Source organism: Megachile rotundata, chromosome 12 (genome assembly GCF_050947335.1).
Source record: "Megachile rotundata isolate GNS110a chromosome 12, iyMegRotu1, whole genome shotgun sequence".
Lineage (NCBI taxonomy): Eukaryota > Metazoa > Arthropoda > Insecta > Hymenoptera > Megachilidae > Megachile > Megachile rotundata.
In genome coordinates this window covers 8,370,766-8,387,878 of record NC_134994.1, presented here as the reverse complement: position 1 = coordinate 8,387,878, position 17,113 = coordinate 8,370,766, and the positions used below count along the sequence as shown (strand labels likewise).

Sequence of the window (17,113 nt, the reverse complement as noted above, 5' to 3'; positions counted from 1 at the left end):
TTGGAAGTTGGATATTTGGAAATTGGGGGGGTTGGAAACTGGGAAATTTGGAAATAGGGGGGTTGGAAACTGGGAAATTTGAAAATTGGGAGGGTTGGAAATTTGGGAATTTTGGAATAGGGGCATTTGGAACTCAAAAATTTGAGTATGAGAAAACTTAAAAATTTGAAAATTTAGGAATTAGAAATTTGAAAATTTGGGGTTGTAAATTTAGAAATTTAGAAAATTAAAAATTTGAGAATTTGAGTATAAGAAATTTGAATATTGTTAAAGTTAGTAATTTGTAAATGAACATTTAAAAGCCAACTTACGCCAATGTTAATAAATTTAAGACAAATTTACTTCGTACAATAACTATACTAAATCTCACATCTTGTAACATAAATGTAAAGCACCATTACGTTCCGCGTGCTGCCTTTCTATAAACTCTCTTGGCAGTAACGAAAGGTATCTAAAATCGTTTTTGTTATCAAAGTAGCCGAATATCGTTAAAAACTTCTCACTGTAAATCACATCCGAAAGAAAAATTCTTTCAAAAGGAGTACTAAGAATCTTCAACGATAAGAAGTTTTACAAGTTTTTATAATTAAGAAACAAATGATAATATTTTTTTTCTTAGCGCATAAATTATATGCTCAAACGGATTGATGATTTTTCCCCACACAACGTCGCTCGAAAACGTCGTACTATTTTAAACGTATGACGAAGTGCCGAAGAACAAAATAAACCACGATTTTACTATACACTCTTTCTACGTGACCAGGTCTTGCAAGAACGTAGTGATTGTAGTTTATCGGTTGCAACACGCGTGAAAGATGTTAGAAAGTAAATGGAGACAAAAATATGAACGAAAAGTTTAAGTAGAAACTTAACTGCACTCAACCTGCGATCGTACTGAATATACATTTGTATTTTTCGATGAAATTTCGTAATCTCAAAGTTGATATCACTATTAGAACTACGTTCTAGCGAGAAAGTTTACAATCCCTTTCTGATAAGGTACTCTATCCGAAAAATATGATAAGATGTATCTCATCGACACAAAGTTTCAACTTTTAAAATTATAATTGAACAGTTTCAATTTTAAAAATTATAATTGAAACTTTATAAAATTATAATCGAAACTGCGCATCTTATCGTATTTTAACGTCTTTCGAAAGTTGTCAAATTTTATAATAAACGCATTCGAATATTTAAATTACAGTAAAAAGAATTAGCGTGCCTAATCGAAAAGTGAGTACGTAATTTACAGATTGTAATTTTATACTTCGATATAAATTTATATTAGTGTATTGATGAAATGATTGACAAGTTAAATGATTCTACTTTTTAAGAAGTCGCACTTTTTATAGAAATCGTTTCGTGGATCAATCGCATTTTATAACGTAGAACTAATCGCGTGCGATGGCTAATCAGTTTTATTGATTATTCGATTATGTTTCTTGTACGAAGAATTCCGGTTGCTTGACATTTTAAGGACGGACATTTAAGAATTGGAAACTGAGAAATATTAAAAATTTAGCAAATTTGAAAAATTTGTCTGTTCCTTAAAATGTTAAGATCAGCTCAAAATTAATTTCGTAAATTAATTTTCGAGCTTAGTGCAGTATCTTTACTTCGTTAACATATTGACTGCCACAGGAGATATTACCATAAATGATAAAATAAATTAACCTCTTATCGCTGTTTTATCACTTAAGTAGAATCAGTCGACCGCAAATGCCAAAATAAATGTACGATAAATTTCAATTCCACAAATCTCATTTACAATTTAATTCAAATTCATACAAGATATGTTAAATAACAAGATTTTGTTTATATCGTAATTTGCGACTGAAGTAGAATTTGATATAAAACACATTAATTATAATTAATATTAAATATTAATTATTATATAAGGGGTTGAAATATTTAAATTTAATTATTTTGTCATTGCCAATCATCAATGCAATTTTAATCATTTAATGAAATTTAAATGACTTTAATGTGCTAAACTCCTATGGCATTCATCTTAACGTTAATCATTCGAATCTAAACGTTCATCGCTTTCACGTAGCTGTAGAATGTTGATTAGCCTATTAACCGAGGATTACTCATTGCGAAAAGTCGTTTTGATTGGTTAAAGATTACAAGTCTCCTCGGTTAATAGGTTAATGATACTTCAATTGACACTTTGACTGCCGTACATTTTCTACAACCATTCTTGCAATTTTGCATTCCTTTTTATATTCTACACCGATAGAATTATACTCGAGTTTTTATTTTTAAATTCGATAAAGTGGAAGAAAGCAAATGGTATGAAAGTCAAAGTGTTAATAAATAAGACGATGGAACAGAATTGCCAATCGAAAAAGCGCGCAACTTCGTAAAAATTACGAGAATAACGGAGAGCGAAAAAGGACACACGGTATTCTGTGAACACCGTGTGCCGGATATGCAATTTCGATGCATATCGTGACAAAGAACAAAGACAAGTAAAAATACACTTCAATCGTACCGAAAGAACAAAGAACGATTCCATGGAATCATCTTGCTATTCGTTCATCATATCGATCGTGAAAATGACGAGGAAGCTAATTGCGAGAATCGACATTGACATTGTTGCTTAACACTTTACCTACCGGGAATACATTAACAAGATTTTGTAGTCCTTGTAAGTTTACGTTGACAAGGTCAGTTAAGAAATTATGTTCTCTATAATGTACGTCAAATTACTAGTTTTCAGGATATAATTAGTATGTAATATAGCTAATAGAAATTAAGGTCTGTGTGATTTAAATTGAAGCTCGAGTTTCAAATTTGGCGCGTTTAAAATTCGATGCATTTCAAATTTGACGATTAGGTTCTACGCTTTTCAAATTTCATATAATTCGACTCAATACACTTCAAATTCGATGCATTTCAAATTTGACGTGATTCGATACATTTCAAGTTTGATATGAGTCAATTGAATATGAAATTTCATACACCGCAGATGTGATTCGATTTGAACTTGATGCGATTCAATTTGACATTCAAATTTGGCACGCTCGAAATTCAACGCGTTTCAAATTCGACACACTTTTAATTCAACACGATTTGATGTGATTTAGCGTTTCAAATTCGACGCGATTCGGGTTTGGCGCGTTTCAATAGCGCCGGCTCCACTAGATCTAAAAGATATCCGATAGATATCTAAACAAAATAGTTCTAGTAATCCCGGGGCGATTCAAGAGTGATTCCATAAAAATTCTGTGAACAATAGATCCTAGGGGAATTGAATGTATATTCGTCTATAAGTCAGTGAAAACAATAAAAGTTAGGTATTACGATTAAGAAGAAATTGAAAGTATAAATGATAAAGATAGCGTTTATTTTCATTTGCAACCGGTAGATAAAGTGTTAACTTAAGTAGCACGGATGTACCTAATATAGAAAAGGAGGGTATTTTCTTTCTCTTCGGTTAAACTCGCAAGAATAAATCGGTGAAGATACGTACCGATTAAAACCCATGCGTTTCCGGCGAATATTTTTCACGAAAAGTGCAATGTTTTTACGTAATCTCGATGTTACTGCCACGTGTTTCACGTGATTAATCGCAAAGTGCGATATTATAACGAAAAAAAAAAAAGAAATTTATTCCATCGACAATTATGCTGTTTCGAAAGGGTGCTGTATGAGTATCATTCGCTTGGAACCATTTTATAGAATCACTTTGTTCGCGCGATCGAAAGTGATCCGCGGACGTTGCTCAAACTCAATCAAACCTAATCAAACGTAATGGAATCACGCGTTGGTACATTGCGTTTGTTATAAGTGCTAGTGTATTTATATCCACGAAACTAGTAGCGTAATATCATCGAACGATTTTAAAAAAGAAAGGATCCTACATCAGACGTTTCCTCTTCGTCGATTTGTTTCGAAGCAGCACGATCGTCGATCCTTTTTAGACTAAATATAATAAAGAATTAAAAAAATTAAATAAGAAGAAATGTAGTGGAACGTGTTCCGTGTGTACATGTATGTATGTAAATACGTACGAGTGTGCGGACTTCTATCATACGACGTTTGCAACAATAGATTATTTTTCCACGTCTAGCTCAAAATGTTTCGGACCCTCGAACGAACATCCGCGAAGCTAGATTTTAGGACGTAAAGCGGGAGAAGTGGGTGATCGACGGTCGCGACCATATGTTTCGCATAACGGTGACACACAGACACACATATACACGGTGTCCCATGCAAATGGACCATACACTCCTACAAAATTAAAAAATTCCATTAGAAAATTAAAAAAATTACATTACACTCCATTTTACATTATATTAAAAATGTTAGTTCTACTGTATACATGATTTTGGTCTTAAAATCTAGGAAAATCCTAAAGAAGTTCAAGAACAATTAAAAAATACTAGGAAGTCCTCCAGAAATCATAAGAAGGTTCTAGAATCCTAAACAGAACCTTCTCCATTTCTCCATTTTGCATAATTTCTGTTCCGCCATCTTGTAGATTAAAACTATTGTCCACTTACGCGGGACACCCTGTAACACACACACACACACAGACATATATTCAGGTGCCGAATGGAATGTCCGGAGAGCACATATTACATTTATCATATATTTTATTTTTCGTTCACGCGTACAGGCAAAGTCACTGAATGAGGATGGACAGTAATGCCTAACGATTATGGTAAAGATGCGTACAATTAAAGCGTGATCAGATAATAAAAGAGAATCGAGAATTGACTGGTTCGTATAGGGTTTGAATATTCTTATTTCGAAGACGTATATCGGAGAAATGGTGATACAAGAGCGTTGACAGCTACTTTCAGTCGTGTATTTAAAAAAAAAATTGTACCGAATGATGTATGTTACAGCTACGGAAATTTTGACACGACTTGAATGCTTGTACGGTCTTTTTGCGTTATCTCATACGAATTAGTTGAAAATAGTTTCGCCCGTTTCTTGAACCAGTATATCTTTCAGTGAATCGTGTTACGAATGATGGATTTGAACGTCGAGGATCTCTAAGTGCAATGTCTCTTGGCGTTTGAGTTCATTACGTGATCGCGCTATTTTTCACTCTATTCAACTATAGATTCTCTTCAATGGTAGGGTTAACTAAACATATATATTATATGTAACAAAGAGAAACAGAATAAATGTATGTAAACTTATACATGGCTCTTCGTACGCGGTGTCCTTGCAACTAGACATTTTCCATTAGTACCCAGAATTGTACATACGCAACGTTTCGCTGTGCCTTTCGTGGTCACAATTTTTCTTTTCTTTTACGAATTCAAACGCACCGAATTGGACCTCCTCAAATTCAATCGCATCAAGTTGAATCGAAATTACGTCGAACAAAAAAAGATTTCGTTATCTTTGACTTTAAATAATGCATGTTATTCTTAACTGATAATTACCGAAGGTGCTTAATATTTGTACAATACTTTCGTACGTCGTTTACGAAACAGAAATAAATAATGTTCATGCAAAACGTACTCGATATCATCGTAAACGAATCTTCCCATCAGATGCAGGGTGCATTCTTGTCGTAAATAATATAAGGTAAAAAACGCAGTATCCTGTAGCAGTCGTATCCGTTTCCATGCGCTTGATAGCCTACAGCTTGTCATTAATGAATACGTGTCCGTGTACATGCATATATGAAGTGTGCATGTGGTCCTATCATCTATATACATTGTATGTACATAGATATATACATCATAATGCGCGTATGTGATTGCTGCGGTTACTCGTCACCAGTCGTCACTATTGCTTATTGCAGCACTATGAATATGCCGCGTTGACTTTGTCATTCTTAACACCGGTATCATGATTATCCACATATAGATTAGATCTTTCGATGTGTGTAAAGAGCCGTGATATATCTGAATACAATGCTATTTAGTATTTTCCGCGATAAAATGTCTACGTACTGGTGTCAATACCGGTAGTGTATACTAGAATACGCCCACGCGCGTTAAGTGCATTTTGTTTCAGTTAGATTTTGTGAAAATTATATCGAAGAAACTTGTATACGTATTGAAAAGAGGTTAAAAGAGTGATATTTCTGTTGGAAAAATTACTTCACGTGATGTACCGTGACAGCTGATAAAATTGTTTACTTTGGCATTTTGTTTTTCGAATAAAATAAGAGTGACACTCGGTGAGGAATTGATTTTTCATGCACATGTGAATTAACAATACACATGTGTGTCTATTAAACAGGGTGCAATAAATAAGGAATGGGAATTGACAGTATGAGAGTCGGAGGAGGCCGATGTCCTCCCCTCCTTGTTGGAGGACTTCTCGTCGCTTGTTTAATGCTTATTTGCAACTGGTGGACTTTATCTTCTGAAAATATTGAATTAGTTAGACAAATCGATGAATTAAATGAACAACTTAAAATCAGGTATCATTATAACATTGTATTTGTGTGAATTAATATACTATGTTAAATACTTTGATAATAAACAACATGCAGTTTGTAATAAACTTGTTTTAAAGTTTATGTATTAAATACATTACCACTTTTAAGGTGGAAAATATTAACAATGTTATTGTATTAAATATGTGTACAAACATTTTCTAGTGGCGAAGAAAGAGATCAGTGTGTTACATTACGTGGGAATTTAGAAGAAAGATTTAAACATGCAGAAGGTGAGGTGGCATCTCTTCATGTGCGTTTGGAACAGCAGGAATATTCAAAGAAAAAGAATGAGGAATTAGAGTACTATAATAATCTTTGTAAAGGTGAACTGGATTCATTAAAAAAGTTAGATGCTGGTAAAAACGTGACAATAGAGACTTTAAGACTAGAAAAAAATAATTTTAAAACGCAGCTAGTTACAACAAGAGATGAAAATAAAAAGTTACAGGAAGAAATAGAGCAGGTATACAATTAGTATCAGAAATAAAATTTTATTATTTATAACTTAATTAACAAATCTTATTTATTAAAATCTTTTGTAGATAAAGGATGATCTCAATAAAGCTAAACTTAACTGCGGTACAACTCCTCCAAAGAAAGTTGCCAACATTTCTCAGCGTAAGTTAAAACACTTTAAATACTTTTTTATATTTAATTTATTTTATATTTTTATACACATAAATAAAAAAAATTTAGAAATAAAAAGTTGAATATATTAAATAGTACTGTTTGTTTGAATTATTTATTTTGAGGCTGTATTTACAAATTAATAAGAATAATTGAAAATTATATAAATTGTAGCAGCTTTTTGAATAATAATTTTGCATATAATTCTAACATGTTTGGGGAACAGATAGAAATAGTAGTGCAATATCCAATTTCTTTCACTATATTTTGTATCACCAATTGATTTAGTATTATGTGATATTCTGGCAATTTGCCAATTTAGCTGCAAGACCAGTAATTAACAAATCTCAGTTGGGTCCTGTTCCGGAGTCAGCTGTAAGAATAAGCTTAGCTGGTCAGCGTGGTTTGAAATATCATGGAATTCCAATTCTTCCAAAAGATCCACCTGGTGCTGTGCGCCTAAGTCCTCGCGTCTCAGTTACAATGCTGAAAGGTAGTGATACTTTTCTCCTGTCACAGGAGAAAAGAAGATTGCCACACAAATAGAGCAGCACTAAACAATTCTGTACATAGTCATCATATTTTTTACGCATTTATTGCTAGATTTGTAATATGAAACAGTTGACCTGCTTATTAAGTATATTGCATTGTTTATTGGTATAAAAAACATGGTTTACTAATAGCGATAAATAAAATATTGACAAGCAATTTTTATCTATAATATAAGTATGTACATGAAATTTAGAATGAAAGAACATTGTAACTCAAATATTTTACTTGTTATTTAATGGATCTGGAATTAAAATAGATAATATATATTTGTCCATAATACAAATGGATTACTAATTGGTGAAGGCTGTACTAATTCCAAGAGTACTAAAGTGTTAACAATGGTTAATTTGTACGCTAAACTGAAATTAAAATCTTTCAGAAACATACGCTTTTACTGTTTTATTTTAGAGTAGTAATTTAGATTACATGACTTTCAGTTGAGACAAATCCAAAAGATCCAACAAATAATGCTTCCAATGAAGGCACAATGTTGAACAATCCAGAATTAGAAGAAGAAGATAAAAACGGTAATTATACATCATAATTTAAAAATCTGTGGTAACTATAAGTTAATTTTTGTTGGTCACGAGTTTCGTTCATAAATGTGTGTGATTTACTTTAAAGTTAAAATAATTCCACTTTGATAATGTTCATTTAGGAAGCAATAAACAAGAGAATACAGGATCTACAGATGCCAATCTAAAAGAAACTTTCAGGCTCTACGAATGAAAACATAATTCAGTGCAGACTGATAATAAATAATATGTCTCTTGCAGTAACTAATAAATATGTGTCAAACATTTATTAAATATATTGAATGATAATGTTTCTTAGAACAAAAATTATTTTCAATGCTTCACTCAATGTATAATTGTTACAGTTATTTATAATATTTATATGGAAATTATTTGCTATTTCTTTCTTGATAAAAATATTAAATTTCTTTAAAAATTTTATTAAGACCAATCAATTTTATTACTATATAGATTATGTAATTGTTATGAATGGGATAAATAATCATATTTACTTAAAATGAATGTTTTTTATTCTTCTATTTTGTATTTACTCTATGAATAAACAGAAATCATTTTTATATAATAATTAATATATTATGAATCTATCCTTAATAAAACATCGCATATACGATATTTTACTGTTTAGTCAAGGTATGAAATTGTAAATACACAATGCTTAATAGAGACTAATATTACAAAACGATATAATTGTAAATCAGATCATGTATTTTGAATACGTTTGTCATTTATGTATTCTTGTTTCCAATTAGTGACTTACATTTAAATTTATATGTGAATTTATTCCAATGATATCAAATTTATTGCTCAATATTGAAACGAGCATGTATATTACGTTTGTATAATATTGTATTGTCACCGTAAAATGTGTATCTTTTTTTAATTTTATTTTTATATCAATATATATTAAATCTCATCACATTTCTGTTTTTATTTTTCTTATAGTTTGGGGATATATGTATGCTTTACATCGACTTGAAAAATATAAAATAAAAATCGTATGATGATATTCTATAAACAAAGCACCTACAGTTCTTTTCACATTTAAACACATTTTACATAATACATGTACAGGCTTTGCATCATTACATATTCGATAATTACATACAAGTCGTTTATATTTATTAATACTTTTTACTGTATAGGTACAAAGCTATCTTGACATATTATGCAAATTATTATCATTGTTGATAACAATACTTTATAGTTATTCTAAAAAATAAAGTAGTCTTGATTGTTACGTTCGCTAGTGATGGATTAAACGTTAATTATCAAAATTTCTCAGTAGTAAACTATTTATAAAATGTTATAACAATTATAATACTAACATGTGTAAATATGTCTATGATATGATTAAACATAAACGATTTCATTAAAGCGTGTTTAATCAAAAATTTATAACTGCACGTGTAAACTGTAAATCATTCTATGTGTAACAAAATGCAAAGTTTGACTAGGAAACATTAAGTAACGACTAGACGTTTAAACTTACGTTTAACCAGTTTTTGTTTTATACGATGACTACTTGCCATTATAGATTTCTTTTAATATCTGGCAATTGTTTAAAGTATCTTTCTATTAATATATAATCAAACTTAATTTATCTATAATTATATAGGTTTTCTCTATTCTAAAAACGAAATCACGTATTCAGAAGCTGCGCGTTAAAAATATATAGTTAAAAATTTCAAAAAACAACAAATATTAAAAATCGTAAAAATATAATCTATCTGTTGTACGTTGTATTTTAATTTTAAAAATTCGATTTTGTTTAGGAGCCATTTTAAAAATACGACACTAAATGAAAGTATTAGTTGTTTGATTACTAAACATAAAAATATATTTATTAGAAATATCTTTTCTTTCGATTGCAAAAGTTTTGCAAAATATTTGTTTATATTCTTTACTTTGTGCGATTTTCAAATATGTAACATTTGTAAACTTTACAAATCAGTATAACTTTCATATACTTTATAATGATTCATTTCTGATTTCTTATAAAATCATTTATAATACTTATTTTTGCAAAAAATGAAATTGGCATAATTAAATTTTAACTTTTAACTTCATATGATTAATTAGGACAATTATAACAATTAGTATTATAAAACTTTTCATCCCACATTTGCAAAATCGTGTGCATTTATAAATTCTTTGCTCAATACTTCATTAAATATTAAACAGTATATTCTTTGGTCTTATAACATAATAATTGTAATAGAGTAATCAAAACTTTAATTATGTCTAGGAGATGATATAAGATGTTAATTTAAACAAAATATAAATAAACTACTTCTATGAGAATTAGGCATTCAATTCTAATTTTTAAATACTCTACTCATTAAAATATACTATAAATAATATCAACAGCCTTTTTAATAAATAATAATGGAGAAAATATATCTGGAGGCAATGAGAATACTATTACTGTCATATTAAATATTATTGTTCCTAAAAACAGATCTTGATTTTAGTATGTATATTACTTTATGATTCCTCTTTCTGAGCAACAAATATTCCAGTTATGTTGCACTGTCTACAGTAAAAGATCATGAATATGATCTACATTTTATATATTCATTGCTATGTTCAAAATATAATGGGGTTAAAGATAAGGCAGTGAGATGTTAGTGAATTAGTCCCTAAACAGGAGGACTACCATAAAATATAAAAAATCATTGAAAATTTTGTTCGTTGTAATCTATAGAACTCCAAACTGTTTATGCTGCCATATTAGATCAATTAAAAATTACGCTATCAAAAAGATATTTTCAAAATGGCTACATTCAAGGAGAATAGTGATGATTATTCATGTGTCTTTGCTTTCTTCTAAAAATAAAGGCGAAAATCGAACGAAGTCGCCACCAACGACTGTGTTTACGGACTGAATTTCGTGATCTCTCTTTAGCTCGAATTTGTCTAACTAACGAATAAAATGCATCATCTATGAATTGCCTAAGTGCAGCAGATGTTTCATAAAATGGACAACCAAGCTGATCAGCAAGTGCTTTCCCTTCCTCCGTGGTTACCTATAGTATAATTATTATATAAACAAGATCAAATATGTCTTAAGCATATAAAGTCTAACATTCTACCTTTCTTTGATGTTGCAAATCAAATTTGTTGCCAACTAATACCAATGGTATATCTTCATTGGCTCTTACTCGTGTTATTAATTTTCTATATTCCAAAGCTTCCTGAAAGCTATGCCTATCAGTTACAGAATAACATATCATAAAACCCTCTCCGCATCTCATATACTGATCACGCATAGCTGTGAATTCCACCTATATACAAAAGATATAAGACGTATCATAAAAACATAAACATCCACAGTTATAAACATCCATAGTCTATCTATAGCAATTGGTTCTGACCTGTCCAGCAGTATCCAATATATCTAAGAGTGCAGCTTCGCCATCTATAACTGCTTGTTGTTGATACGAATCCTCTGTTAATGACAAAGAAAATTAAATTGTATATTACCCTGAAAGCTAAGAGACGCTAAGAAAGAAATGTTTCCAAACACAGGTATACGTTGAGGTATACTACACAAAACCAACTCTTACCTATAGTTGGGTCATGGTAATCGAGAAAGCTATGACTGACAAATTGTAGAGTGACAGCTGAAAAATATGTTTTGCTATATATGCATAATATGTAGATTAATAGATATCTGAAGAACACAATAAAAATTGTAATACCTGATTTACCAACACCACCATCACCCAAAACAACGATCTTATAAACTCTAAGTCCACTCCTGATAGTGGGCTGCGAGACGACCGGTACGTCATTCTTGCCATTCAAGGCCACATTCTTATCCTGCAGGATGTCAGCTGACATCGTTAGGAAACTTCTAACTATTGGTAATTTAATGCTTGCTACGGTTACGGGACACTCGCACTTTTACAAACTGATTGACATACTTGGTCACGTATCGGAACACGCGCATAGACACACCCGTATCAGTTGTTAGATCGGGAAAGATACGGTACATGTTTGATCACGATTGCAAGCCCAAGTTTTTTATAATAGCTCGGAACCACACCGAGAGATACTTAATAGTTCAAATTGATACTTTTTACAGTTATATACAGCATGGCTGATGAGCATAGGCTGACGACCAGACTTGACAGAACGTGACAGCCGCCAAGATTAAGCACGCGCGCAATCGTGTACTCAGGGGCGTATTTCTTCATTCTATTACATGCTTATAAATTTTACTTTATACTTCGAAGCTTGAACTTTGCAATTGAATAGTCCTTCCATTCTTAATAACAATTAAAGCAAAATGATTACGGATAATAATATTCCAATTGAAGCTAACGAAAACATATTTGGCGTCCAACTTAAAAATTGTGCGGGGTAAAACATTATGGTATATTAGGACTTCTTAAAATTTTATGGACTGAAACCCACTTTCAAAAATGACCATTTTTTATGCTTCACGCATTTGCAATTATTCTTCAAAGTTTTAGAATTCCAAAGACCTAAAATTCCAAAATCCAAAAATCCTAAAATTACAAGTTCTAAAGTTTTAGAATCCATCGCTAGAATGCGCCCTCCGTGTTATTTCTATAACGCGCGTTGATATAAAGATATGTAAGCTTTTGACAAAAGCTTTAATTTGATAAATTAATTTCTTACAATAATCCAACTTTTTATGCCATTTCAATTAAAATAAGATGATTAGAAGTAATGGAATAAGAAAATATAGATATGGGAATTTGTAAAGTTAATTGCATTGTTGTATTTATGTACTCATGTTTTTCGTCACTTTCCATGAATTTTAAGATATATAATTATGTTTTTAATTAGAAATCACTATCAGGAATAAATTTTCTTTTGTTGTTCACTTTCAGAATCGGTTGCTCTTTACTATTGTCCTTTATAATTCAAGTGAATGGAGCGCCAGTACCGCTATGGTTCAATGTTTTAAGCGCAAGGTAGTAGGAAATCTGCCTTGAATAACTTGCAAGGCAAAATCATGCAGATTTCATTAATGATAAAATCAGTGTATCTTTAATCCGACGTTTTATTGAATTAATGTGATCAGATAACTCGAAGTTCTCAAAACACGCATACATTTGATTTGGTAGGTTATAATCATTGTGTGAGACACATAAGCATTATGAAGACTTTCTCCAATAAAGCGCAACTAAACGATTTGTGTTTGTTTGAACACGAACTTATGCAGTTGCTGTTGGTGCAAAAATATACTGGTGTAAACATTGTCCACGAACATTTTCCTTTATGCAACGTTGTTTCGAATATCGAATTGACATGTTTGGCAGATTATTATTATCAAGAAACACAAAACACGTGGGCATATTAACAGTTGTATGCAAATAGTAAATAATAATGAGATAAACATATGTGTTATGTCCCTCATGTTTTTGATACTTGAGTTCTTTGATTCTTTAATTAACACATTTCCCTGACACTCTGCCCTTATTAAACAGTAGTAGCAAATGTGGATTACATGCTATTAAATATTGTTGAACAGGGTAAAAATATAAATACATTGATATTAAAAATAATGAGATTATTAAAAGTGATAAGAAAGCTTCTTAGAAGATAATTTAATCCAGAAGCACAGAATAATGCGTACCTTAAACAAAGCTGTAAGTATACAAAGTATTAAATGTTATAAATTAATATGCATAATTTAATAATATAAATTAACATGTTTATGATTACTTTTCAGAAACTGATATTCCTTTTTAGAAGCTATTTTAATATATTAATTTATGAATTAAATGACAGTTCTTGAAACATGTTCTTTAATATGTGTACATGGTTGCGATAGAACAAAATCCTAATAAAATGTCAGTTGCTTCCTGTTCAAAAGTAAATAGAATGGATACTGTCAATAGTAAAGGAGAGGTGATACATGAAAAATGGGAACGTTTTCATAATTGGGTACATTGTATATGCATTGTTACTTTTGATCTTGAATTAGGTCAAGCTATAGAGGTACATTTTTTTTACATTTAACATTCTGTCTGTGATATATCATTTGCATAGAGAAATATTTTTACTTCTTATTATACATTTTCTCACTGTCTAGGCTATATATCCACCTCATATCAAACTATCTGAACAAGAGAGGTCTAATGTCTGTTATCTTGCTTTCCCTGATTCGAACTCTGGCTGTATGGGAGATACACAATATCATGTTAGAATAAGACAGAATGGAGCTGCAATTCAAGACACAACAGCTTTGAAGGAATATGATAGAAGATCACCACCGTTTTTACAGTGTGACAAAGATTATTATTGGGGCTATGTATACTTTCGTCAAGTGAAAGACAAGTCTCTTCCAAGAGGATATTTTCAAAAGGTTTACTTTGTATAATAAAGTAATACAGTTATACATTCAATATTCTGATGTACTTTATTTATATTATAGAGTATTGTTATTATTACAAAACTGCCATTCGTGAATCTCTTTGGCGAATTGTGCGCTTTAATTGCACCTGAGTTTTTCGAAATGGGTAATGCAGTTATGGAAGCCATCGTAAGAGAAATTGACCAATGGCCACCACCAGTACCTGGTCAAACAGTGCATTTACCACTTATGGGTGTTTTATTTCAGGTAAAAATACACTTTATCTCTGATTAGTTTGAAAACTAATTAGTCTTTGTCATCTATATTGTAGACATATATCCCAAATCAAAATTATAAAGCAACTGCGCCCACAATTGCTGCCATGGATTATGCGCCAAATTTTAACGCGACTCGACTAATTTTAACGTCTGCCTATGAAGGAGATATGTTTAGAAGTTTAGCTAGTGTTGTAAATTATGTACATTTATTATGGGAATTAGTATTACTTAGTGAACCAATAGTTGTTATGGCTGGTTCACCTACTGGTTGCTCTGAAATGGTTCAAGCACTCATCGCGTAAGTATATTATATCACATAAGTAGTCGACACATAATTGCAGCATATAAATTATGAAATTGAATTGTTTGCAGACTGATAGCGCCATTAAAATATTGTGCTGACCATCGACCTTATTTTACAATTCATGATTCTGAGTTCAAAGAATACACTACAGATGCTCCATCACCTCCTGCTGTAATATTAGGTGTAACTAATCCATTTTTCGCTAAAACGCTGCAGCATTGGCCTCATATTATAAGGATAAGCAATGGAACTAACAATGGTAAGTTTTATAAAATAATGTACAAGTAGAATGTTCAAGTTTCTTGTATGTTTTAGAAAATCAAAGGTACAAAATAAAAAAATCAGAGAATCTCAAGGTGCTAGATTCAAAACCGGGAGTGTACACACAATATAAACCTTTCCTTCAAAAAGATAAAACTATATTGAAAAAGTTATTTAGGGGAATCCAGACAAAACGACCGGGTGCAGTGCAAACAGCCCTTCTAAAACGTCATTTAATTGAACTTACTGAAAGTTTTATGATACCACTTGAAAGATACATTGCAACTCTTATGCCACTACAAAAAGACATATCACCTTTTAAAGTAATTTTTATTTCCTGTACTTTATTTGCTGGAGAGTTTAAATAATAATGCGTGAATTATATTTATTTCAGGCTACGCCCATACCTGAGTTATTTAATCCAGATGATTTTTTGGCAACTTTAAGTAGCGCCGGACCACAACTAACTACCGGTATAAAAGGAGATTGGGTTGGATTGTACAGGAGATTTTTTCGATCTCCCAACTTTTCCGGGTGGTTTCACACTAGATATACCGAGTTATCGCAAAAGTTACAAGTTATACAACTCGAAGCATTATCGCAAGCGGTACATTTGAGATAAAACGTTTCAACTTTTACTTTAACGATTAGATTCTTGTAATTGACTATAGTTATTACAGGACCTGAAGACCTGGGTGCAAGGAAAGCAAGAGGTCGAGCTGGTAGATATGATTCTTAGAATTCGGCAAAAATTAGAAAAAACTTATATTGATGAAGTACCTATAGGTAATTCCGTGAGAGAAAAACTTCAGGAAAGAATAGATGACATTACTCATACATTACCGGATGACTTGAAAGACATTTTGAATCATGAGTCTTGACATTACGATTATTTTATTAGTTTAAAAACTTGCTAATTAATATCTCCACCTGAATAAAGTCTATGATCATGGGTGCGTAATAATGCGAATTAGATTGAAAATATTTCTAAACGTCGCTCTCTCTGTTCATAAGTGTAAAACGGTGCGAACGAAAAATGGTACTGAGAGTATTAAAGTACGCATAAGGCATAGAAGTTGTAAAAAACTGACGTATTTTAGAAAGAACGATTCAATTTAATTTATGATTCGTTTTAATTTATGTTTAAATACTCCAAGGTGGATAGGAACAGGACCACTTTTCCTTTTTATATGTAACATGAAACGTGATACAAAAGTCAATAATGGTGTGTGAAGATATTTCATAGGTGCGACGAAAGACTTACGAGCTCACGTTAATCTTTCTATACTAACAAAATGTTAAGTATATATTTATCTCAATATTTTTTTCTAATTGAATGTTATTTTTTAATATTTTACCATTCATAGCCATGTTACATAATCAAATTTCTTCCTAATACCGTTTATTTAAGTAATTTATTAATAATTTTGGATTGGTTTTTTTTTAATACTAAAAGATGGAATAATTTTTATTCCAAAATGATTATGAACTCTAATTACATGTGAATGTAACAGAAGAATACTAACTCTGTTACATGTATATATATGTTTAACTTGAGATCTGTAAATACTGATATGAATGATGAATGTAATAAAGATTTATTTTAATAATATCATTGTAGTATTTATTAAAAGTTATGTTTCAGTATAAGTAAATAAAATTATTGTAATTTTAGTTAGCATAAATATTGTGAGTTTTATGAATAAAAAGTATATTCAGGTACTTACCAATGTAGGCAGCGTGGACAAATTTAATTTTATCATTTATAATAAAAATTGTATGGCAAATTGGATTCTTATTTTTGAA

At 30.9% G+C, this 17,113-nt stretch overlaps 3 protein-coding genes and 1 long non-coding RNA gene across 10 annotated transcripts; 2 read left to right on the top strand and 2 right to left on the bottom strand.

The window, feature by feature from the left end:
- Positions 1 to 316: 316 nt before the first annotated feature.
- LOC105661821 (uncharacterized) lies at positions 317 to 4,128 on the bottom strand. Its single transcript, XR_013040115.1, has 2 exons — positions 4,020 to 4,128; positions 317 to 3,930 (listed from the first exon to the last, which is right to left on the bottom strand). It is a non-coding gene; the product is annotated as an uncharacterized LOC105661821 (long non-coding RNA).
- Positions 4,129 to 4,279: 151 nt separating this feature from the next.
- LOC100879516 (uncharacterized) lies at positions 4,280 to 9,051 on the top strand. 6 transcript variants are annotated; one of them, XM_012279800.2, is made up of 7 exons: positions 4,280 to 5,093; positions 6,217 to 6,400; positions 6,581 to 6,881; positions 6,961 to 7,036; positions 7,368 to 7,538; positions 8,035 to 8,124; positions 8,256 to 9,051. In XM_012279800.2, exons 2-7 carry the CDS (start codon positions 6,234 to 6,236, stop codon positions 8,324 to 8,326), a joined length of 876 nt encoding a protein of 291 aa, XP_012135190.1. In that variant the 5' UTR covers positions 4,280 to 5,093; positions 6,217 to 6,233; the 3' UTR covers positions 8,327 to 9,051. The 6 variants fall into 6 exon arrangements, with proteins under 6 accessions (XP_012135190.1, XP_012135189.1, XP_012135191.1 ...); XM_012279799.2 differs by lacking the exon at positions 4,280 to 5,093 and adding an exon at positions 5,110 to 5,553; XM_012279801.2 differs by lacking the exon at positions 4,280 to 5,093 and adding an exon at positions 5,578 to 5,688.
- Positions 9,052 to 9,841: 790 nt separating this feature from the next.
- Positions 9,842 to 12,310, bottom strand: Ric (Ras-related protein interacting with calmodulin). Of its 2 annotated transcripts, XM_003700915.3 has the most exons (5): positions 11,835 to 12,296; positions 11,700 to 11,756; positions 11,508 to 11,581; positions 11,226 to 11,417; positions 9,842 to 11,159 (listed from the first exon to the last, which is right to left on the bottom strand). In XM_003700915.3, the coding sequence occupies exons 1-5, from the start codon at positions 11,974 to 11,976 to the stop codon at positions 10,917 to 10,919; spliced, it is 708 nt and encodes a 235-aa protein (XP_003700963.1). In that variant the 5' UTR covers positions 11,977 to 12,296; the 3' UTR covers positions 9,842 to 10,916. The 2 variants fall into 2 exon arrangements, with proteins under 2 accessions (XP_003700963.1, XP_012135194.1); XM_012279804.2 differs by lacking the exon at positions 11,700 to 11,756 and having other exon boundaries at positions 11,835 to 12,310.
- A 721-nt stretch (positions 12,311 to 13,031) lies between these two features.
- On the top strand, positions 13,032 to 16,919 carry LOC100880558 (protein DENND6A). The gene is made up of 9 exons (XM_003700914.3): positions 13,032 to 13,757; positions 13,841 to 14,109; positions 14,204 to 14,476; positions 14,546 to 14,731; positions 14,796 to 15,040; positions 15,115 to 15,305; positions 15,362 to 15,630; positions 15,702 to 15,914; positions 15,988 to 16,919. Exons 2-9 carry the CDS (start codon positions 13,930 to 13,932, stop codon positions 16,186 to 16,188), a joined length of 1,758 nt encoding a protein of 585 aa, XP_003700962.2. The 5' UTR covers positions 13,032 to 13,757; positions 13,841 to 13,929; the 3' UTR covers positions 16,189 to 16,919.
- Positions 16,920 to 17,113: the final 194 nt, after the last annotated feature.